The sequence below is a fragment of the Balaenoptera acutorostrata genome, chromosome 2 (assembly GCF_949987535.1).
Source record: "Balaenoptera acutorostrata chromosome 2, mBalAcu1.1, whole genome shotgun sequence".
Lineage (NCBI taxonomy): Eukaryota > Metazoa > Chordata > Mammalia > Artiodactyla > Balaenopteridae > Balaenoptera > Balaenoptera acutorostrata.
In genome coordinates, this window is record NC_080065.1 from 175754255 (window position 1) to 175778547 (window position 24293).

The 24293-nt window shown below is 39.2% G+C and overlaps 1 protein-coding gene across 3 annotated transcripts in view; it reads right to left on the reverse strand.

The window, feature by feature from the left end:
• Positions 1 to 24293, reverse strand: part of LOC103005442 (zinc finger protein 709-like) — a 63441-nt gene that overhangs the window by 24586 nt on the left and 14562 nt on the right. For all 3 annotated transcript variants that reach the window (XM_007178432.2, XM_057541704.1, XM_057541705.1), the window contains one exon: positions 4158 to 4200. In XM_007178432.2, the coding sequence (XP_007178494.2) occupies positions 4158 to 4200 (43 nt within the window). The remainder of the gene's footprint in view (positions 1 to 4157; positions 4201 to 24293) is intronic.

The window sequence follows — 24293 nt, forward strand, 5'->3', positions numbered from 1 at the left end:
TACTGGCCGTGGGCGGGAACTGTCCCCTCCACCGACACTGCATTGAACCATGAGGCCAAGAGGCCCTCACGGAACTGTGCCACTTCTTCACAAACACGGACACTTACAAGTGATCTCACCATATGTAATAATGAGTCTGGCTCCATTTCGATCTTTGATCATTTCCTGTGGGACCTCAGGGGCACTTGGTTCTGGTGGGAGGATGAACCCCACAGTCTAGACCAGGCCCCTGGGCCTCTCAGATGCTAGGTAACATCACAGTGAATGGCGAAGAGACCTCTTCCAGAACTGTGGCATCTAGAAAGGGACTGAGGGGGAGGGTGCCCCCTCCTGCAGGTAGGCTATGCCAGAGGGCTCAGGTTGCACTCCGCCGTCATGTCTCAAATCTCAGTAGACGTGCTGAGCTCGTGGGGGGCTGTTTCCAGGTCCCAAGCCACAACGAGCAGCTGCGTGGGGGGTCAGATGGTCACATCCTAGGACAGCTTATATTTCCAGGAGAGCCTAGTACCTGGTGGAAATTACAGCTTCAATGGCATAAAGTGTGGGCTAAGACGGGGCAGTTTCTTGAATAGAAGTAAAATTGGTAAACAAGGAATATGTTGCCTTCAAACATCATAACAACCTAGGAGATGCTGTGGGTGCTGAAAAGGACGATCTTTCTTCATGGTGTCAGGGAGGGAATTTACCAAATAATTTTTAGAAATTTAACCATGGTGTCAGGACCTCATAGTATGTGTGAGCTAATGGCCCATCCACTTTTCATGAGCTCCCTTTTTCAATATCTGTATGTCCTGAATGAATGTTAAATAAACTTCCTCAAAGAGATGTCATTAATGTAATGTTATACCTCTGCTCATGGAGCCAGGTGGATGCAGGTCAGACTCTGCCTGCAGAGACTGTGTGCAGTGGCAATGGTACTGAGGTTACTGAAGGGTAACCAGTAAAGGTGTTCATGTCCCTTTAGAGGTGAAGGCTATCCGCAGCTGACAGGCTGTGGAAACAGGCACTGAACAGAAAAGACTTAACCAACTCCATCTAATCCTGTGACAGCAGGATATTTACCACTTGCTGATTGGATGGAGTTAGTAATTTCCATAATGTTGGAAACTAAAAATAGGTGCGTATTTGATGTAACCACAGCCTCAAGTTTGCAGTAATCCATTGTGAGGTGTCATTCATTCTTTCCAGGTTTAAGAATAGGTGAAATTGGCTGTTAAAAGGAGAAGTACCTTTACTTCTCCTTTTAAGAGGGGATAATCACCTCTTCACTAAATAACTTTTGTATAATGTTTTCCAATCCTTCAAGGCTCTGTTTAATTAACCTTGGGCCATGTTACATAATTTACTTGGAGGATAAGGTCTGTGGGGTCCCATTCTGTGAAGCCAATTTGGAAGTGGCAAAGACTTAATTTAATTTTAATTTTTGAATCATTGGTTCAGAGTTTTCCTATACTTTAGGACAATGCTTGCTGTGACCATGAGGAATTTAGGCAAGAGAAGAGCTGGCTGATAGTTAAGGTGAGACATGCCTATTTGTTTCCTATCTTATATTCAGTAATTCCCCTAAGATTATCGGGGGTACCTTCCTTAAATTTAGTAGGATCCCAATATGACTGTAATTTGAGAACTGGTATTGATTAGTTGCATGAAGGTTTGTGAATTAGCGCATTACAGCAGATGGCAAAATTAATTCAGAACCTATGTTGTAGAGGCCCCAGAAACCAAACAGTACCCCTTTATCTTTTTTGTTGTATAAATTCTTTTAGTATATTTTGGATTTCCAATGGGTCAAATTGCAGGCCTTTCCTTTTTTTTTTTTTTTTTTTTTTGATTCCCTCTCTCTTGTCTTTCTGTTTTGTTTTTTGTGTCACTGGATATACCTTGGGGGAGGGATGTCCTCTCTACCCTGGTATTTATATATTTTTCTCCTCTAGAGGGCCTCAAATCAACACCACCTGGATTAGAAGCTTTCCCCGTGACAACTGGTTGCTTTATAGAATTTAAGGACCCCAGGCTTAAGTCAGGTTTGAACTAATCCCTTTGCTGTTCCACAGGGGTGCTATGAGTGTTGTCCCCAGTATAACTTGGACTGTCAGGATCTTAGCTGCAGTAGAGGCAGGGGCAGTGGCAGCAGCAGAAGTTAAGGGTCCTGGTGAGTCTCTGTTATAAGGAGTATGGACTCAGCCTGCCATCTAATGGCTGCCGTTCCCCTCCCTTCTCTTTCTCATTTTAAATGACAGCTGTTTCGGGAACAAGGACCTGATGGACCCACCTCTTGCACAGGGTATAGTCCCTCTCTCCCACCACCTCCAGGGTACGCTGGGACCAACCCAGCCTCTGTCACAGTTTCTCTCTAACACACAGATATACACTGGCACAGACATCAACCCAGGATTCCTTCAAGAGCCCCAACCCCATATTCCTGCTCCCAAAGGCTTAGGAATTCTTGAAACTTTCAACACTGGTCAGCTGATCATAGAACTGAGTCCTGGTGGGGTTAACAATGGAACAGGGCAGCACAGCTCACAACTCGAACTCCCCAGCACTCAGCAGCCCACAGTGCCGGCCGCCGTCAGACAGCAGAGCAGGTGAGCGAGTCAGAGCAAGAGAAGACAGACCCACGAGTGGTGGTCATGTCTGAACATGCTGCTTACGGCACCAACTGTTATGGTTATCTGCAGAGGTGTGGTTCCCATGTTGAGACTGATGCTGGTATATCATACACACACACACACACACACACACACACACACACAGAGGGTAGGATGAGGCTTATGACACAATTGGAGTCTCAGAAGAGAGAAAGAACCGCCTCTCAAGCAGCTCTGAAATGGCTTCAGCAAGCAAGGAAAGGATCCTGGCCTGGGCTTTTATCATGGCTAGGGGGTGTTAAAGAAAAAATATTCAATGACACTTGTCAAAGACGGTAAAGCAAATTTTACCCAGAACCACTGGGACAGGTATAGAGACCACTGCGATGGGATTTCACAGGGGGTGAAAAATGAGTTTGGGCTCAACACTGAATACAGTATGGACGAGTGGGAATTCATGGCCAGAGATCAAGGTGGGGATGGAAAATTAAAAGAAATAGTCAGGGGTTAGGGGGTTCTGACTAAATGGACCTAACAGGATTGTACTGAAGACAGGCCAGGGTGATCACACATCACTTGAGGGGTGGTGAAAGTGGGGAAACGCAATCAGATAGGGGGGGTAGGGGGATTCTGGTTCAACTGACAAAGCAGCGTTCTTACTAAAAATGGATCTACAAAGAACTACACAAATAGGCCTAGGAGGTTCAGGAGCCTGTTAATCAGGCTCAAACTTTAATAGTTTGAGCAAGGAAAAAATCTTTGATGGGGGGGGAGGGCAGGGAAAGAGTTCTGCTTGTGCAGTTGGTATCTGAAGCCAGTGCCAGAGGAGGGAGCCCCAGGACTTTCTTAACAGCTTGTCCAGGTGGGGACACAAGGGGAAGAGGGAGAGACGGGGTGTAAGCTGTCAGCAAACATCAACTCTGCAGATTCCAACTACTCATTACAAAGACAAAGGTGGGCAACAAATATATGTATTCCCAATTGCCTGTTCTTATATAAAAAAACACAGGAGGCTCAATAAATAGTCAAAAGCGTATGTTGGGGGTGGCTGCAGTAACAGTGCTGAAGGAGACCAGGGTATGTTGGCGGTGAGTTACAATTCAGAAATAGAATTTCCTATCTTACAGAGTTACTTTGAAATAAACAGAAAAATTTATATATACCATGATTTACTATTTACTAATATTTCTCACCCTTTGTATATAAAAAACCATTCTAAGATTTAATTCCTTTAAACACAATTACAAAAGTATAAACCATAAATTTTTCATGAAAGATGAAAAATTTCAAATCTCTGCTAACTAAAACAACAAGGTACATCCTGGTTTATCCTTCCACTCTTATCTCTCATGGGGGTTATTTTTAGGAATAAGTAGAATATTATAATGCAGTAGAGGCTTGGGTTTAGCTCCTTAAACGTAGCAGGATTTTCAAAGATTTACATAAGCTTTGATTAGTTTTCCTCACGTCAATTAAAAAAGGAAATCAATTGCTTTAGCCTTTTAAATTTCAACGTTCTCTAGGGACATGCATATACAAACACTGATCTGAAAATCAAATGTGTACCTGAAAACTTAAACATTCGTCTCGCATCTTGAGGTTCTCTTGCCTAAAAGGAACAAAAATTCTATTTAGTTCCACAGTTTTCTTACCTTGCTGACATCATTTCTCTCAATCAACCTAGATTTTTAAGCCCCCCAAAACCAAAAATGTTATTTCTCACACTGGGAATTAATTATATAGTACTAAGGGAAACTAGAGTCAAATGGCTGCACTATTCAATGGATAAAAGAATCCAAAGAGGGCTTCCCTGGTGGCGCGGTTGTTGAGAATCTGCCTGCTAATGCAGGGCACACGGGTTCGGGCCCTGGTCTGGGAAGATCCCACATGCCGCGGAGCAACTAGGCCCGTGAGCCACAACTGCTGAGCCTGCGCGTCTGGAGCCTGTGCTCCGCAACAAGAGAGGCCACGATACTGAGAGGCCCGCGCACCGCGATGGAGAGTGACCCCCGCTTGCCGCAACTAGAGAAAGCCCTCGCACAGAAATGAAGACCCAACACAGCCAAGAAATAAATAAATTAATTAAAAAAAAAAAAAAGAATCCAAAGAAGGAAACACAAATATTGGAATCAGTACAGATAAGTAGCCAGCATCCCACAGGACAAAGAGCCAAGTTCAGAAAGTTTAACACACGCTAGGCTCTCCTGTTGAGACAGAACCGCGGGACCAGGTCAGTCCCTGGTGGAGGAGGGTGGGGGCCACCTGAGCAGCCACAGGAATAGACTCTCTCCCTCCTCCCTCTGGGGAATAATGGAACCACTCCCTTTCTCAGGCTTCCATTCCCACAGTGAGAAAACTCAGCAGGACTCAGTTTAAGGCTGTGACTAAAATAACCTCCCAAATGCATAAGCTCTAACCCAGGACACAGTGCTTGGAGACACTGACCTCAGGCCTCTGCTCCCAGTCACATTGCTACTGACCACCACTGATATTTTAAATGACACAAACCCAATTTTGAAGAATCCAGCAAAATCATTCAGTCTCAGTGTTTATGTGTAAAGGGAGGGAAGAAAACTGTAAGGCATTTTGTTAGTTCAACAAGAAAAACTGTAAGAATCTATTATTTTCAGAAAATAATGATATTAATTATTATTATTTCCATGGCATGTTTTATGAACCATTAATCATACTTGAACACTTCTGGTATTCAAGTTTAAGATTTGGAATTCTATGTGAACCACCCCCCAACCGCCCAAAAAGAACAACCTCAGAATATTACTACACATGCTCAGGGGAGGAAAAAGGAAACAAGGATTTTTAAAACATTCAATGTAATACTAGAATATTTTCTTTTTCTGATATTCACCCATTTTTTGCCTCTTTGGAAATATTTTATACTGTTTTTCAAGATCTACTGATTACATAAATTTTAAATTTTTGAAAACTTGAGGCTCAAATAAGTGAGTAAAACTTTCCAAAGTAACAAGCCCAAGGAAGGGCAGTGCTGGCAGGTACCTCCACCCAAAGGACATCTGTGCCCAGAAAAGATCCGGGGGGAGAGGCACCAGGATTTCACACACGTAGTTCCACGTGGTTATTTTCTGCTTTCCCTCTCAGGTAAGATATCCAAACACAAAAAATGTCTTGTAAAAAAGAGCCATCCATGACTCTGTGTAAAAATTGTAAACAATATACTGATCCGTTTGAAATGCATCACGGAGAATGAATAGTTGATAGCTACTGTGAATCGGAGAGGGGATGCTGGCATCTAGGAATGCGGAAGAGATCTGGAAATTTAGACATTTATTCCCAGCCCTAGGAAGAGCTAGGCTTCAAGGACGGGTGGGGATTTGAGACACTGTTCCACAAACATTTGGAAAACTCAAGAGAAAACGGCGCCCCCCTGGGGAGAAAGGAGGGACTGGGGACCTCACAGACCACAGCTCCTCCAACGCACGAAGCCGGGACACCCAGTCAGGATTAATCCTTGAAGACCCTCCCCGTGGTCACCGCACAATCTGGAGCAGACGCACCCGCAGCAGTGAGCGGACAGGACGCTCGGGGTGCCCGCTGCAGTCCCAGACCCCGCGCTGCGAGCCGGAGGGTACTGCTGCGCTCTGGACCGACTGGGGTCCGCAGACTCGGGAGTTGACCACCGGGATGCCCGGGTTCCGCCACTGCTCTGTGTCTGTCTGGGAACACCCGGCCCTGCACACTCACCGTTTCTCTATGACCCGGGCAGCGGTGCAGGTCATAGCTCGACTGAGGTTCCAGCAGAGACACCTGAGTTCGTTAAGCGTGGGTGAGCCTGGATAATAGCGAGCGCGGAAAGAAGAGTCCACGTGGTTCCGGCGCGTCGCCCCACCCACCTGCCCCTGACGCGCCTGATTGGGCGCAAAACCCCATCCCGCTTTCCCAGAGTGACAACAGGGCAGGAGGTCACATGACTGAGCAGAACCAGCTTTTGGCGGTGGGCGGGAACCAGTCCTCTCCAGGGACATTTGCTTTTTTTTTTTTTTTCTTCTTTTTTTTTTAAAGTACTCGAACTGTGATTTTTCTTTTAATTTATTTTTATTTATTTATTTTTGGCTGTGTTGGGTCTTCATTTCTGTGCGAGGGCTTTCTCTAGTTGCGGCAAGCGGGGGCCACTCTTCATCGCGGTGCGCGGGCCTCCCACTATCCTGGCCTCTCTTCTTGCGGAGCACAGGCTCCAGACGCACAGGCTCAGTAGTTGTGGCTCACGGGCCCAGTTGCTCTGCGGCATGTGGGATCTTCCCAGACCAGGGCTCGAACCCGTGTCCCCTGCGCTAGCAGGCAGATTCTCAACCACTGCGCCGCCAGGGAAGCCAGGGACATTTGCTTTTAAACAAAACTTGTTGTTGGCCCTAGAGGGGCAGCGGTGTCCTCCTGCAGCTCCTTATGAGCGCGGGGCACCTATGTGCGCAGGGAATTCCAGAGTCAGTTTCCAGATAGAGAGACACCATTGACCAAAGCAAGAGGGGTGCCCAAGTCAGGCCAACTGGGACAAGAGGGTCTGAGGTCCTCGCCGGGTCAGGGGTTGGCATGGGCTGCGAGGCCACCCATGGTACCGTGACCCTTGTTTACAAACACACTTGAAAATGACCTCACCATGTGGCTCCCTTCTGATCTTTGTTAACAGCGTTGAGGCTTCCTTCTCTACCTCCATACATATGGTACTTTAGCTAAAGAATTGCAGAGCCTTCCAAGCACTTGGCTCTGGCGGGAAGTTTGAACCCCGCAGCCCTCACCTGGGTGCAGGGACTCGTCTCCGACCAACCGTAAACTATGAGATGTGTTAAATAGAACTCTCAGGTGTACATTTTACACTAAAGGGAAATTTATTTTAGATAGTTTTTGAGTGTGTCCTTGGAGATTTTGAGATTTAAACAGCTATAATATCGCTATGGCGAGTGAGTTCCTATTTCACCAATATAAGAAAAAAACAATAAAAAGTTATGGAAATGTGGGATGTACCTGAAAACCCTTAATATATTTAACACATTGTTCAAAACTCTTAATGCATTTATTTATTTGAATAGTTTTATTGAGATAAAATATGCATATCATACACTGCATTCCTTTACTGTGTTCAATAGTTTTCCATATATTCACAGATGTGTGCAATCAGCACCACAATTTTTGAACATTTTTGTTGTCTCAAAAAGAGCCCCTGTAGGGAATTCCCTGGCAGTCCAGTGGTTAAGAATCTGTGCTCCCAATGCACGGGGCACAGGTTTGATCCCTGGCTGGGGAACTAAGATCCCACATGCCGTGTGGTGAGGCCAAAAAAGTATTTAAAAAAAAAAAAAAAAGCCCCTGTACCCTTTAGATATCACTTCCCTGTCTTCCCATCCCCCTGCTCCAAACAACCATCCTAGGCCACTTCTAATCTTTCTGGCTCTGTAGATTTCGAGATTGTTTTGGCTATTTTGGATGCCGTGCAATCCCATATGAATTTTTGAAACAGCTTGCCAATTTCTATGAAGAAGTCACCTGAGATTCTGACAGAAATGGCATTGAACCTGTAGATCATTTTCAAGAATATTTCCATCTCAAAAATGTTAAGTCTTTCAATGTATGTACACGGGAGGTTATGCCATGTTTTTAGACCTTTATTAATTTCACTCAACAATGTTCTATAGATTTCAGAGCTTTTGTTTTGGTTTCTCTTTTATTAAATTTACTCCTAACTATTTTACCCCCTTTGATGCTTTCGTAAATTCATTTGTTTTCTTAATTTTATTTTTAGATTGTTTGTTACAAGTATGTAGAAATACAATTGATTTTTCCGTATTGATCTTGTATTCTACAACCTTGCCGAACTTGATGATCAATTCTAATTTTTCTTTTTTTTAGTGGATTCCTTAGAACTTTCTATGCACAACATACGTCATCTGCAAGTAGATATAGTTTTACTTTTTCCTATCCAATTTGGATTAATTTTATTATTGTTTTAATCACAAAATTGTTCTGGGTAAAATCTCCAGGACATTATCAAGTAGAAATCCTTGTTTTCTTCCTGATATTAAGAGGAAAGTACCCAGTCTTTCAACATTAAATATAATCTCAGCTGTGATTTTTTTTTCCATAGGTGCTCATTTTCTAATGAAGGAAATTTTCATCCTTACCTGGTTTGCTGAAGGTTTTTACCATGAGAGGGTGTTGGATTATATCAAATACTTTTTATGAGTCTACTGAGATGACCTTGCCATTTTTGCTTATTACTCTATTAATACTTTTTATTGCATTAATTGATTTTGAGACGTTAACCCAACCTAGCATCCTTGCAATTTAGTCACAGTGTATCCTTGTTTTGAGATGTTGCTGGATTCGGTTTTCTAGTATTGGTGATTTTTTAAGGGTGGGGGCATCCATTTTCACAAGTGAAATTAGTCTCTTGATTTATTTTGTGATACTTTTTCTGGTTTTGGAATCAGAGTAATACTGGTCCCAAAGAATGAGTTTAAAGTGTTGTACACATTCTATTTTGGGGGAGAGTTTCTGAAGACTCATATTAAACCTCTGAATGTTTTGGGGAATTCTGTGATGAAGCAGTCTGGGTCTGGGTAGTTATCTTGATTAGTAATTCAATCATGTCACATTATAGTTCTAGTCAGATTTTCTATTTTTTATTGAGTTAATTTCAGTAGTTTGTGTATTTTGGGGGATTTTTCCATTTCATCTCAGTTATCTAATTTTTTATTATACAGTTGTTCATTGTATTCCTTTATAATCCTTTTCACTGCTGTAAAGTCATGAGTAATAGTCACACTTTCCGTCTGATCTTAGGAATTTGAGTCTTCCTTCTTTTTCTCTACATTAATCTAGCTAAAGATTTGTCAATTTTATCAATCTTTTCATAGAGTCCTCTTTTGACTTTACTGATTTTCTGTATGATGTTTTTATTCCCTCATTAATTTCTCCTCTAAACGTAATTATTTCCTTCGTCTTATTGTTTTGGGTTTGGTTGCTCCTTGTCATGTGTGTAAGATGGAAAGTGAGGTTATTGATTTAAGATCTTCTTTATTAGTATAGGCAATTATACCTATAAGTATTCCTCTAAGTACTATTTCTGATGCAGCCAGAAACGTTTGTATATTGTGTCCTCAATTCCTCTAACACAAACTATTTTCCTCATTTCTCTACTGATTTCTTCTTTGACACATTAGGAGTGTGTTGTTTAATTTCCTCATAATTTTGAGTTTCCCCAATTTTTCCTAAGTTTGATTTCTAATTTCATTCCATTGTTATCACAGACCATAGATTTTTTTTTCCGAGTGTTTTAAATTTAATGAAGTTTGTTTTATGTCTTAGCATTTGTTCTACCCTAAAGAAAGTTCCAGGTCCATTTGTGAAGAATATATATACTGTTGTTGTTGGGTGGAATATTCTGTAGATATGTCAGATATATTACACAGTACACACTAAGAAATGTTTAAATTTTAGATAATAAGTGAGAAAGGGAAAACAGCACTGGATAACTGGGAGCTGTGTCCCACTCACCAGTAGGCCAAGTCTTATTCTGTTGAAGAGACAAATGTCACATACCTCCACCATCAGACAATGCTACCTGGTGACCGTGATGGATCACAACAAGATCAAGGAAACTCTGTAATCATGTCTCTAAAAATGGTAAAAGCCCTCAGAGTCCAAACCATAAAAATGACCCAACATTCCAAAGGATTATGGTTACTAATCACAGAATTATATTTACCCCCTCACAACACCCAAAAGAGAGCAACATCTTGCTTCATCAAATATCAACAAAATCACCTAACACCAGTCCAAATTCTATAAGGAGTACTTTTGAGCACCTTTATACTAATACACCCATAGTCATTTATCCCTTACAGTCATGGTTATTACTTCAAGTCAATACACCACTCTCTACAACTACAGGTATGTCTTGTGGTCTTTGGCAAGAGGGTATTGAGACAAACATGATTTAAGGTTTTGGTATTATGAGTGAATGAGAAGTTACTTTTATGACAAAAATTTAAACTACATAAATAAAAAAATAAATTTGCCCTAGTATAATTCCCTGAATTTGTGTGACTTGCTAATATAGATTCAGAATGTATAGATTAAATGGACTAAATGACAAAATGGATCTGAAAATATAGGCATATCTTGGAGATACTACGGGTTCAATTCCAGAGCCCAGCAATAAAGTGCTTATCATAATAAAGCAAGTCACACAAATTTTTTTGTTTCTCAGTGCAGATAAAAGTTATGTTTATACAATACTGTAATCTATTAAGTGTGCAATAGCATTATGTTTTTTAAAAAACAATGTACAGAAAAAAACCACAGTTACAGAAAGACAGAGAAGATGAAAAGGCAGAGGGCTATGTACCAGATGAAGGAACAAGAAAAAACCCCAGAAAAACAACTAAATGAAGTGGAGATAGGCAACCTTCCAGAAAAAGAATTCAGAATAATGATAGTGAAGATGATCCAGGACCTCGGAATAAGAATGGAGGCAAAGATTGAGAAGATGCAAGAAATGATTAACAAAGACCTAGAAGAATTAAAGAACAAACAAACAGAGATGACCAATACAATAACTGAAATGAAAACTACACTAGAAGGAATCAATAGCAGAATAACTGAGGCAGAAGAACGGATAAGTGACCTGGAAGACAGAATGGTGGAATTCACTGCTGCGGAACAGACTAAAGAAAAAAGAATAAAAAGAAATGAAGACAGCCTAAGAGACCTCTGGGACAACATTAAACGCAACAACATTCGCATTATAGGGGTCCCAGAAGGAGAAGAGAGAGAGAAAGGACCAGAGAAAATATTTGAAGAGATTATAGTCGAAAACTTCCCTAACATGGGAAAGGAAATAGCCACCCAAGTCCAGGAAGCGCAGAGAGTCCCATACAGAATAAACCCAAGGAGAAACACACCGAGACACATAGTAATCAAAGTGGCAAAAATTAAAGACAAAGAAAAATTACTGAAAGCAGCAAGGGAAAAACGACAAATAACATACAAGGGAACTCCCATAAGGTTAACAGCTGATTTCTCAGCAGAAACTCTGCAAGCCAGAAGGGAGTGGCATGATATACTTAAAGTGATGAAAGGGAAGAACCTACAACCAAGATTACTCTACCCAGCAAGGATCTCATTTAGATTTGATGGAGAAATCAAAAGCTTTACAGACAAGCAAAAGCTAAGAGAATTCAGCACCACCAAACCAGCTCTACAACAAATGCTAAAGGAACTTCTCTAAGTGGGAAACACAAGAGAAGAAAAGGACCTACAAAAACAAACCCAAAACAATTAAGAAAATGGTCATAGGAACATTCATATCGATAATTACCTTAAACGTGAATGGATTAAATGCCCCAACCAAAAGACATAGACTGGCTGAATGGATACAAAAACAAGACCCATATATATGCTGTCTACAAGAGACCCACTTCAGACCTAGGGACACATACAGACTGAAAGTGAGGGGATGGAAAAAGATATTCCATGCAAATGGAAATCAAAAGAAAGCTGGAGTAGCTATACTCATATCAGATAAAATAGACTTTAAAATAAAGAATGTTACAAGAGACAAGGAAGGACACTACATAATGATCCAGGGATCAATCCAAGAAGAAGATATAACAATTATAAATATATATGCACCCAACATAGGAGCACCTCAATACATAAGGCAACTGCTAACAGCTATAAAAGAGGAAATCGACAGTAACACAATAATAGTGGGGGACTTTAACACCTCACTTACACCAATGGACAGATCATCCAAAATGAAAATAAATAAGGAAACAGAAGCTTTAAATGACACAATAGACCAGATAGATTTAATTGATATATATAGAACATTCCATCCAAAAACGGCAGATTACACGTTCTTCTCAAGTGCACACGGAACATTCTCCAGGATAGATCACATCTTGGGTCACAAATCAAGCCTCAGTAAATTTAAGAAAATTGAAATCATATCAAGCATCTTTTCTGACCACAACGCTATGAGGTTAGAAATGAATTACAGGGAAAAAAACGTAAAAAAGACAAACACATGGAGGCTAAACAATACGTTACTAAATAACCAAGAGATCACTGAAGAAATCAAACAGGAAATAAAAAAATACCTAGAGACAAATGACAATGAAAACACGACGACCCAAAACCTATGGGATACAGCAAAAGTGGTTCTAAGAGGGAAGTTTATAGCTATACAAGCCTACCTAAAGAAACAAGAAAAATCTCAAGTAAACAATCTAACCTTACACCTAAAGAAACTAGAGAAAGAAGAACAAACAAAACCCAAAGTTAGCAGAAGGAAAGAAATCATAAAGATCAGAGCAGAAATGAATGAAATAGAAACAAAGAAAACAATAGCAAAGATCAATAAAACTAAAAGTTGGTTCTTTGAGAAGATAAACAAAATTGATAAGCCATTAGCCAGACTCATCAAGAAAAAGAGGGAGAGGACTCAAATCAATAAAATCAGAAATGAAAAAGGAGAAGTTACAACAGACACCGCAGAAATACAAAACATTCTAAGAGACTACTACAAGCAACTTTATGCCAATAAAATGGACAACCTGGAAGAAATGGACAAATTCTTAGAAAGGTATAACCTTCCAAGACTGAATCAGGAAGAAACAGAAAATATCAACAGACCAATCACAAGTAATGAAATTGAAACTGTGATTAAAAATCTTCCAACAAACAAAAGTCCAGGACCAGATGGCTTCACAGGTGAATTCTATCAAACATTTAGAGAAGAGCTAACACCCATCCTTCTCAAACTCTTCCAAAAAATTGCAGAGGAAGGAACACTCCCAAACTCATTCTATGAGGCCACCATCATCCTGATACCAAAACCAGACAAAGACACTACAAAAAAAGAAAATTACAGACCAATATCACTGATGAATATAGATGCAAAAATCTTCAACAAAATACTAGCAAACAGAATCCAACAACACATTAAAAGGATCATACACCACGATCAAGTGGGATTTATCCCAGGGATGCAAGGATTCTTCAATATACGCAAATCAATCAATGTGATACACCATATTAACAAATTGAAGAATAAAAACCATATGATCATCTCAATAGATGCAGAAAAAGCTTTTGACAAAATTCAACACCCATTTCTGATAAAAACTCTCCAGAAAGTGGGCATAGAGGGAACCTACCTCAACATAATAAAGGCCATATATGACAAACCCACAGCAAACATCATTCTCAATGGTGAAAAACTGAAAGCATTTCCTCTAAGATCAGGAACGAGACAAGGATGTCCACTCTCACCACTATTATTCAACATAGTTCTGGAAGTCCTAGCCACGGCAATCAGAGAAGAAAAAGAAATAAAAGGAATACAAATTGGAAAAGAAGAAGTAAAACTGTCACTGTTTGCGGATGACATGATACTATACATAGAGAATCCTAAAACTGCCACCAGAAAACTGCTAGAGCTAATTAATGAATATGGTAAAGTTGCAGGTTACAAAATTAATGCACAGAAATCTCTTGCATTCCTATACACTAATGATGAAAAATCTGAAAGAGAAATTATGGAAACACTCCCATTTACCATTGCAACAAAAAGAATAAAATACCTAGGAATAAACCTACCTAGGGAGACAAAAGACCTGTATGCAGAAAACTATAAGACACTGATGAAAGAAATTAAAGATGATACCAACAGATGGAGAGATATACCATGTTCTTGGATTGGAAGAATCAACATTGTGAAAATGAGTATACTACCCAAAGCAATCTACAGATTCAATGCAATCCCTATCAAATTACCAATGGCATTTTTTACGGAGCTAGAACAAATCATCTTAAAATTTGTATGGAGACACAAAAGACCCCGAATAGCCAAAGCAGTCTTGAGGCAAAAAAATGGAGCTGGAGGAATCAGACTCCCTGACTTCAGACTATACTACAAAGCTACAGTAATCAAGACAATATGGTACTGGCACAAAAACAGAAACATAGATCAATGGAACAAGATAGAAAGCCCAGAGATTAACCCACGCACCTATGGTCAACTAATCTATGACAAAGGAGGCAAAGATATACAATGGAGAAAAGACAGTCTCTTCAATAAGTGATGCTGGGAAAACTGGACAGCCACATGTAAAAGAATGAAATTAGAATACTCCCTAACACCATACACAAAAATAAACTCAAAATGGATTAGAGACCTAAATATAAGACTGGCCACTATAAAACTCTTAGAGGAAAACATAGGAAGAACACTCTTTGACATAAATCACAGCAAGATCTTTTTCGATCCACCTCCTAGAGTAATGGAAATAAAAACAAAAATAAACAAGTGGGACCTAATGAAACTTCAAAGCTTTTGCACAGCAAAGGAAACCATAAACAAGACGAAAAGACAACCCTCAGAATGGGAGAAAATATTTGCAAATGAATCAACGGACAAAGGATTAATCTCCAAAATATATAAACAGCTCATTCAGCTCAATATCAAAGAAACAAACACCCCAATCCAAAAATGGGCAGAAGACCTAAATAGAAATTTCTCCAAAGAAGACATACAGACGGCCACGAAGCACATGAAAAGATGCTCAACATCACTAATTATTAGAGAAATGCAAATCAAAACTACAATGAGGTATCACCTCACTCCTGTTAGAATGGGCATCATCAGAAAATCTACAAACAACAAATGCTGGAGAGGGTGTGGAGAAAAGGGAACCCTCTTGCACTGTTGGTGGGAATGTAAATTGATACAGCCACTATGGAGAACAATATGGAGGTTCCTTAAAAAACTAAAAATAGAATTACCATATGACCCAGCAATCCCACTACTGGGCATATACCCAGAGAAAACCGTAATTCAAAAAGACACGTGCACCCGAATGTTCATTGCAGCACTATTTACAATAGCCAGGTCATGGAAGCAACCTAAATGCCCATCAACAGACGAATGGATAAAGAAGTTGTGGTACATATATACGATGGAATATTATTCAGCCATAAAAAGGAACGAAATTGAGTCATTTGTTGAGAAGTGGATGGATCTAGAGACTGTCATACAGAGTGAAGTAAGTCAGAAAGAGAAAAACAAATATCGTATGTTAATGCATGTATGTGGAACGTAGAAAAATGGTACAGATGAGCCAGTTTGCAGGGCAGAAGTTGAGACACAGATGTAGAGAATGGACATATGGACACCAAGGGGGGAAAACTGCGATGAGGTGGGGATGGTGATGTGCTGAATTGGGCGATTGGGATTGACATGTATACACTGATGTGTATAAAACTGATGCCTAATAAGAACCTGCAGTATAAAAAAACAAACAAAACAACTAATACTAAACTTTCATTGGGTTATTTGTATGGAAATATGTTAATATAAATGTTTCAGACATTACATGAAATTTCTAAAAATCTTATATTTGTATTTGTATGGAAATAGGTATGGAAATATGTTAATATAAATGTTTCAGACAGTACATGAAATTTCTAAAAATCTTATATTTGTATTTGTATGGAAATAGGTATGGAGATATGTTAATATAAATGTTTCAGACATTACATGAAATTTCTAAAAATCTTATATTTGTATTTGTATGGAAATATGTATGGAGATATGTTAATATAAATGTTTCAGACATTACATGAAATTTCTAAAAATCTTATATTTGTATTTGTATGGAAATATGTATGGAGATATGTTAATATAAATGTTTCAGACATTACATGAAATTTCTAAAAATCTTATATTTGTATTTGTATGGAAATATGTATGGAGATATGTTAATATAAATGTTTCAGACATTACATGAAATTTCTAAAAATCTTATATTTGTATTTGTATGGAAATATGTATGGAAATATGTTAATATAAATGTTTCAGACATTACATGAAATTTCTAAAAATCTTATATTTGTATTTGTATGGAAATATGTATGGAAATATGTTAATATAAATGTTTCAGACATTACATGAAATTTCTAAAAATCTTATATTTGTATTTGTATGGAAATATGTATGGAAATATGTTAATATAAATGTTTCAGACATTACATGAAATTTCTAAAAATCTTATATTTGTATTTGTATGGAAATATGTATGGAAATATGTTAATATAAATGTTTCAGACATTACATGAAATTTCTAAAAATCTTATATTTGTATTTGTATGGAAATATGTATGGAAATATGTTAATATAAATGTTTCAGACATTACATGAAATTTCTAAAAATCTTATATTTGTATTTGTATGGAAATATGTATGGAAATATGTTAATATAAATGTTTCAGACATTACAGGAAACGTCTAAAAATCTTATATGTTCTGGTATAATGTTATAAGTAATAATCCTAGTTATTACTTTAAAATGTATATCTCAGAAATAACTAATTTTCTTGTCAACTGCATTATTATGAACTTTCATCAAATCTTTAACCATGGTCATTTTTAAGTCTTTTGTCATTTACAGACAGTTCTGGGTGTACTCTGATGATTTTGCAAATATGTTCCTATAAAAGAGTTTCATCTTCAAGAAATTCATGGAAAAGACTCTGACAAGTACAGGTTTCTGGTAACTGACTGTACTGCTGAACTGAATGAATAAGCATTTTCAGAACTCTAATGAAAAACTGATGAACTCATAAAAGTGCTAACAAAAGATCAAGATGAAAAAAAGGAAATTAATTACATGGGACTGAGTGAACTGATGAGGATGAGTATAATTTTTGTGACTTTCTGTCTGAATTAAAAAAAAAAAAAAATCCCACAAGGACTCAGAGGAAAAGAATATACAAATCAATTTTCACTGCAAAGTAAAGGAGCTGTTACAGTGGAGGATTACTGGACTGAATGTCAATGTTATGACATAGTATAAGTGTGTTTCATGTTTGGTAATTGCAATCATTGTTGCTTTTGTTGTGGTCATCCATGTACAATGCTTGGTGTCAGTCTATCTATCTCTTGTAAAAATACAATACAGTGTGTGTGTGTGGAAAAAAAAAAAAAAAAAAGGCAAGCAATAACCACTGATCAAATAAAAAAAAAAAATAGTTAAAAAAAAAAAAAAAAAAAAAAAAAAAAAAAGACATGTGCACCCGAATGTTCATTGCAGCACTATTTACAATAGCCAGGTCATGGAAGCAACCTAAATGCCCATCAACAGACGAATGGATAAAGAAGTTGTGGTACATATATACAATGGAATATTACTCAGCCATAAAAAGGAACGAAATTGAGTCATTTGTTGAGAAGTGGATGGATCTAGAGACTGTCATACAGAGTGAAGTAAGTCAGAAAGAGAAAAACAAATATCGTATATTAATGCATGTATGTGGAACCTAGAAAAATGGTACAGATGAGCCAGTTTGCAGGGCAGAAGTTGAGACACAGATGTAGAGAATGGACATATGGACACCAAGGGGGGAAAACTGCGATGAGGTGGGGATGGTGGTGTGCTGAATTGGGCGATTGGGATTGACATGTATACACTGATGTGTATAAAACTGATGCCTAATAAGAACCTGCAGTATAAAAAAACAAACAAAAAAAAAAGAAAAAAAAAACAATGTACATACCTAAATTTAAAGATACTTTATTGCTGGACTTCCCTGGTGGTGCAGTGGTTAAGAATCCACCTGCCAGTGCAGGGGACACAGGTTCGATCCCTGGTCCAGGAAGATCCCACATGCCGCAGAGCAACTAAGCCCATGAGCCACAACTACTGAGCCTGCGCTCTAGAGCTCACATGCCACAACTACTGAGCCCGTGTGCCACAACTACTGAAGCCCACACGCCTAGAGCCATGCTCTGCAAGAGAAGCCACAACAATGAGAGATGCCTGCGCACCGCAACAAAGAGTAGTCCCTGCTAGCCGCAACTAGAGAAAGCCCACGCACAGCAACAAAGACCCAACACAGCCAAAAAAAAAAAAAAAAAGAGAGACACACTTAATGAGACCTCACTAACTGTTATAGAGTCTGGCTCCATTTTAATCTTTGATCGTTGACAGCGTTGAGCCTTCCATCCATCCCTGCCCCCTCCCCACTCACTTGGTACTTAAGAGAAAGAATCCCAGACATTTGGCTCTGCTGGGAGGTTTGAACCCTGCAGCCCTAGCCCTACCTGGGCCCAAGGACTCTTTTCAGTCAATCACAGTGCGTGAGATGTGTTCATTAAATTCTCATGTGTACATTTTACACAGGAGGAAATTTATTTTAGATCAGTTTTTGCCTATGTCCTTAGAGAACTTTGAAATGCAAAGGACTAGAATATCTCTAAGGCAATTGATTCCTATTTTCACCAATAAAAAAAAACAATAAATCATTATGTAAATACGGGATGCACCTGGAAACTCTTCCTTTCCAGCATTATTGAAGTATAACTAATAAAATTTCTATATTTAAAGATAACAATGTGACGATTGATATACATATATTGATACTATATCGTATGCTTGAAATTTGCTGAGAGTGGAATAAGCATTCTCAGCAGACACCAAAAAGGTAACTATGGGAGGAAATCGTTGTATTAACCTGAAAACTCTAATATGCCTAAGAGACTAAATTGCAACTCCTTTACATTGCAAAGCTCTTTATGCATTTATTTATTTATTCCAACAGCTTTATTGAGAGGTAATGCACATACCATACACTGCAATTCGTGAATGTGTACAATTCACTGTTTTTTTGTATATTTGCAGATATGCCTATTGTCACCACAATTTTTGAACATTTTCATCACCTCACAAAGAAATCCCTCTCCCCTTTAGCTATCACTCCCAATCTTCCCACTGTTAAAAAGAAACAACAGGCCCAAAATGGAGTCACTTGTGCTAAGCCCGAGTAACCAAATCAAAACTAATACCTAACCAAATTGCAGTTTCAACTTCCTCCAGGAATGTAACCCTAACTGGTCAATCTGGAATTTCCTGGTCAACACTAGTGAGGTAATTGGCCTAATAGACTCCTTTTGTGCCCTAAAGGAACATGACTGTGCTTGAAATAATCCTTTTTTTTTTTTTTAATGACTTCCTTGTCCACGTCCTCTCTGCCTTTAAAAACCTTTCATTTTTATAGCTCTTAGGAGCTCCTTTCTATTTGCTAGATAGGATGCTGCCTGATTCATAAATTGTTGAATAAGGCCAATCAGATCTTGAAATTTACTTAGGTGAATTTTTATTATTTAACACCATCTTCCTCAGCCCTGGGCAACCAGCAGTATGAAGTACATTGACATTGTGAAACCATTCTCCAACTATTTTCATCTTGCAAAACTGAAACTCTATATCCATTAGAAAACTCCTCATTAGCCACTTCCCTCAGCCCCAGGCAACAACCACTTTTTCTATGAATTTGACTACTCTATGTCCTCAAACAAATGGAATCATACTGTGTTTGACTATTTTTGACAGGCTACTTTCACTTACAATTATGTCACTGACATTCAATCATGATGCAGCATTTGTCAGAATTTGCTTTATTCTTAAAGCTGATTTATACTCCATTATATATATGTGCCAAATATTTTTGATCCATTTATCTACTGATGGACACTTGCGTTACTTCCACCTTTTGGCTATAGTAAATAATGCTAATACCTCTATTTGAGTTTCTGTTTTCAATTCTTTTGTGTATTGTTGTCCTAAACTAGAAATAATTTCCAGAAAAGAATCGGGATTATCTTGAAGCAAAAGGACAGCATTATTATTCCTAACGTTTGCAAACCAGGATACACAGAGTCTGTGTCTCTAAGGGGAAGTACATTGGGGAACGAGGGGAGAGGGTGAGAGATTAAAAAAAAAAAAGCCTCAGGAGCTTCCTCGTTGGTGAACACGTGGAGATTTGGGGAGACTGGGGCACCTGGAGAGAGCTCCTGGTCCTTTCCCCATACCTTGCCCTATGTATCTCTTCCATCTGGTTGTTCCTGAGTTACTTACATCTTTTTATAATAAATCAGTGATCTAGTAAGTAAAATTTTAACTAATTAATTAATTAATTAAAAGTAAAAATAAAAACAAAAACCTCAGAAACCAAAATTGAGAGACTTGTAAGGGGACTGGATGGTCCTTGCAGCCTGACAACAAGTTTTCGATAATTGGCTGTCATCGGAGGTTCTCCTTAGGGGCTCTTCCAGGTAGGATCCTTAGCAGAATCAAGGTCCTTATAGTTTTTGTTTGTGATTTTTCTAAGAACACAGAATACTTGACTGAACCCCAGGTCTGTCATAACTACTTGGCTTCACTTTATTCTGGGTCCCCGTTAGCAACACTGGTCCACTATTTTCTTTGCTTAGGGAATTTCTCTTATTTTTACTTTTCCTTAGGGGATTTTATGTTACTTTTACAGTACTTACCCATAAGTAGAATGGCAAGATCAGATGGTAACTCAGTACCTAATTTTTTGAGGAACTGCCATGTTGTTTTCCATAACAAAAGTACAATTTATATTCCCAGCAATAGTACACAAGGATTTCAAAGGGTGTTTTCACTTTCTGGATGGTGTCCTTTGAAGCACAAAACTCATTAATTTGATGAAGTTCAAATTACCAATTTTCTTTTTTTATGTAATGCCCTCGATGTCATAGACAACATTTTTTGCCAAATCCAAGTTCAGGAAATTTTTCCTATGTTTTATCTAAGTTTCTTACAGGTTTCCTCTTATGTTAACATCCTTGATCCTTACTGATAAATTACTGTATGTGGTGTGACAAGGGTACAACCTCTTTCTTTTGCATATGGCCATCCAGTTGGCCCAGCACCAATTTATGAAAAGAAATATTCTTTTCCCATTTTTGAAAACTTTGTCAAAGATTAGCTGACCTTAAATGTAGGAGTTTATTTCTTTTTTTTTTTTTTAGAGTTTTTAAAATTAATTTAGTTATTTATTTATTCTTGACTGCATTGGGTCTTCTGTGCTGTGTGCGGGCTTTCTCTAGTTGCAGCGAGCGTGGGCTGCTCTTCGTTGCGGTGTCCGGGCTTCTCATTGAGGTGGCTTCTCTTGTTGTGGAGCACGGGCTCTAGGCGTGCAGGCTTCAGTAGTTGTGGCTCACGGGCTCAGTAGTTGTGCTCCTGGGCTTTAGAGCGCAGGCTCAGTAGTTGTGGCACACGGGCTTAGTTGCTCCACGGCATGTGGGATCGTCCCGGACCAGGGCTTGAACCCATGTCCCCTGCACTGGCAGGTGGATTCTTAACCACTGCACCACCAGAGAAGTCCCTGTAGGGGTTTATTTCTCAAATCTCAATCTATACATACATCTCTATATCTATCCTTGTGTCAGCCCCACACTACCTTGAGTGCATTTGCTTAAAGTTTTTGAAATCAAGACTTGTTAGTCCTACTACTTTGTTTTTCATTTTCAAGGGTGGCTTGGCTATTCTGGTCCCTTGCAATTCCATATATAAACAACTTGCCAATTTCTTACAAAGATTATAGCTGGCATTACGATAGTTATTACATTGAATCTTCAGATCATTTTGTGGAGTAGTGCCAGTTCAACGATGTTAACTCTTCTGAACCATGAAATTGGGATGTTTCCCCATTTATTTATACTTGTCTTCACTTCTTTTCACCACGTTTTGTAGTTTTAAGAGTACTCACTTTATTTTTTTTAATTAATTTATTTATTTATTTTTGGCTGCATTGGGTCTCTGTTGCTGTGCGCGGGCTTTTCTCTAGTTGTGGTGAACAGGGGCTACTCTTCGTTGCGGTGCGCGGGCTTCTCATTGCGGTGGCTTCTCTTGTTGTGGAGCACGGGCTCTAGGCGCGTGGGCTTCAGTAGTTGTGGTGCGTGGGCTCCAGTAGTTGCGACATGTGGGCTCAGCAGTTGCAGCTCGCGAGCTCTAGAGTGCAGGCTCAGTAGTTGTGGCACACGGGCTTAGTAGCTCTGCGGCATGTGGGATCTTCCCGGACCAGGAATCAAACCCATGTCCCCTGCATTGGCAGGTGGATTCTTAACCACTGCACCACCAGGGAAGCCCAAGAGTACTCACTTTATATTTTGGGTTTAGCTTGTTCTTTTTCTTGTTCATTGAGGTATAAATTTAGATTGTTAATTTGGTATCTGTCTTTCTTAATATAGGTGATTATAACTATAAGGTTCACTTTTACTATTTCTTATGCTATATACAACTGTCCTTGTGTATGTCTCTCCTGCTGTGTTTGGGTATCCCTAGAAACTCAATCTTAAGTAGTCTGTGTCTTCCAGCTCTCTGTTCTAATCCACTCTTTTTATACCGAGCCCTGTTGGTATGGTAAGAAGGTACTGGTGTGGAAGAATGTTCTCTTGTATTTAAGCCTGTAATGTTTTGGCAGGACAGAATCCCTGGACTATGAACCTCAGAACAGGTTCTTAGTATTCATTCCTTCTCTTTTGTCACAGAGAAAACCTGAAGGGTCAGGGAGTTGTCTGCGTGCTCTGTCCCATTTCAGATAAGGTTTTGACAAATTAGTTTTCTTTAAGAGAGAGCCTGAGTTACAGGGAACAGAATGCTTTGTGTACATATCAGAATGGTTTCCCCAGATTCCTGCATGAAGCATAAGGCAGTGTTTTTCCATCAGTCATGATGAGAACCTGGTTGGGCTCTTGCAGAAAAATTGATAAATTTGGGGGAGTTTCCTGAGACTGGACTCCCTAGAGGTTTTAAATCTCAAGCTAGTCCAATCTGTGTCTCCAGCAAATTCCAGTTACCAGTTTAAGTGTTCCTAGAGGTTGCTGGCTCCAGTTGCTTCACCTCCGGGTGACAATTCTATTTGTCTGTCTCTGATATGGGGAGAATTGTTTGCCATGTAACCTCAACTCTCTCATGACTCTAAGAACAGGTGTTGCTTTTCAGGTTGTTCAGCTTCTTGTCTTGTTGTAAACATAATGATCACTCAGAGCTCTTTACATATCAGAGCAGAACCATCCACTCAGTTGTGTTGCTCTGTATGTTTCCCTTATAAGACTACACCAATTCACTAATTCATTCCTCTGCTGGTGACCATGTCGGTGGTTTCAAAGTTTTTATTCTGTGATCATGCTTGGATCTCTGTATTTGAACTTCTTTCCTCACTTCTGAAAATTCCCTATCCTGAATGTTTGTCACCCTGAAGACAATTTCCATGAGTTACCTTCCATTTTATCATTGCCCTTTTGAGGGCAGGATCAACCCCATACCTAAAACAGGATCAGACGTCAACACTAATGTTGTCATGTGCATCAGTAGAAAGATATTTATTACTCAAAGGTACTTTCTAACAAGAGTAGGGCAAAGGTAGCTGGTTCAGAAGGCTTGTGCAAAGAATGGCTTGGCACTTTAATGTGTGTACAAGTGGAGGCTGCAGGTTTTCAAGGTTTGACCCTTCTACCTGCTGACACAAAAAGAAAAGGAGCGTGTGTCACCCTTCCTAACTTAGTTATCCATTGTAGGCCAGACAGGTGAGCAGCTACCCAAAGCCTTAAGAGTGAAATATCAAAAATGAGTTCAGTTCTTTATTAAAGTTCACTCCTGAGGTTTATAGACGTAATAATGCCACATCTCATTTAAATGACTTTGAATATTAATTGAAAAGCCACGTGACACAAGCAACACATAAATAAGATGATGAAGCTTCGAAACAACATTGGAATCCTGTCATCCCCGGGTATTTTAAGGGATCCAGGAAAGTGTGTCAGTATGGTTCTGGAATTCTGTTCAAATATTTCAATAACGT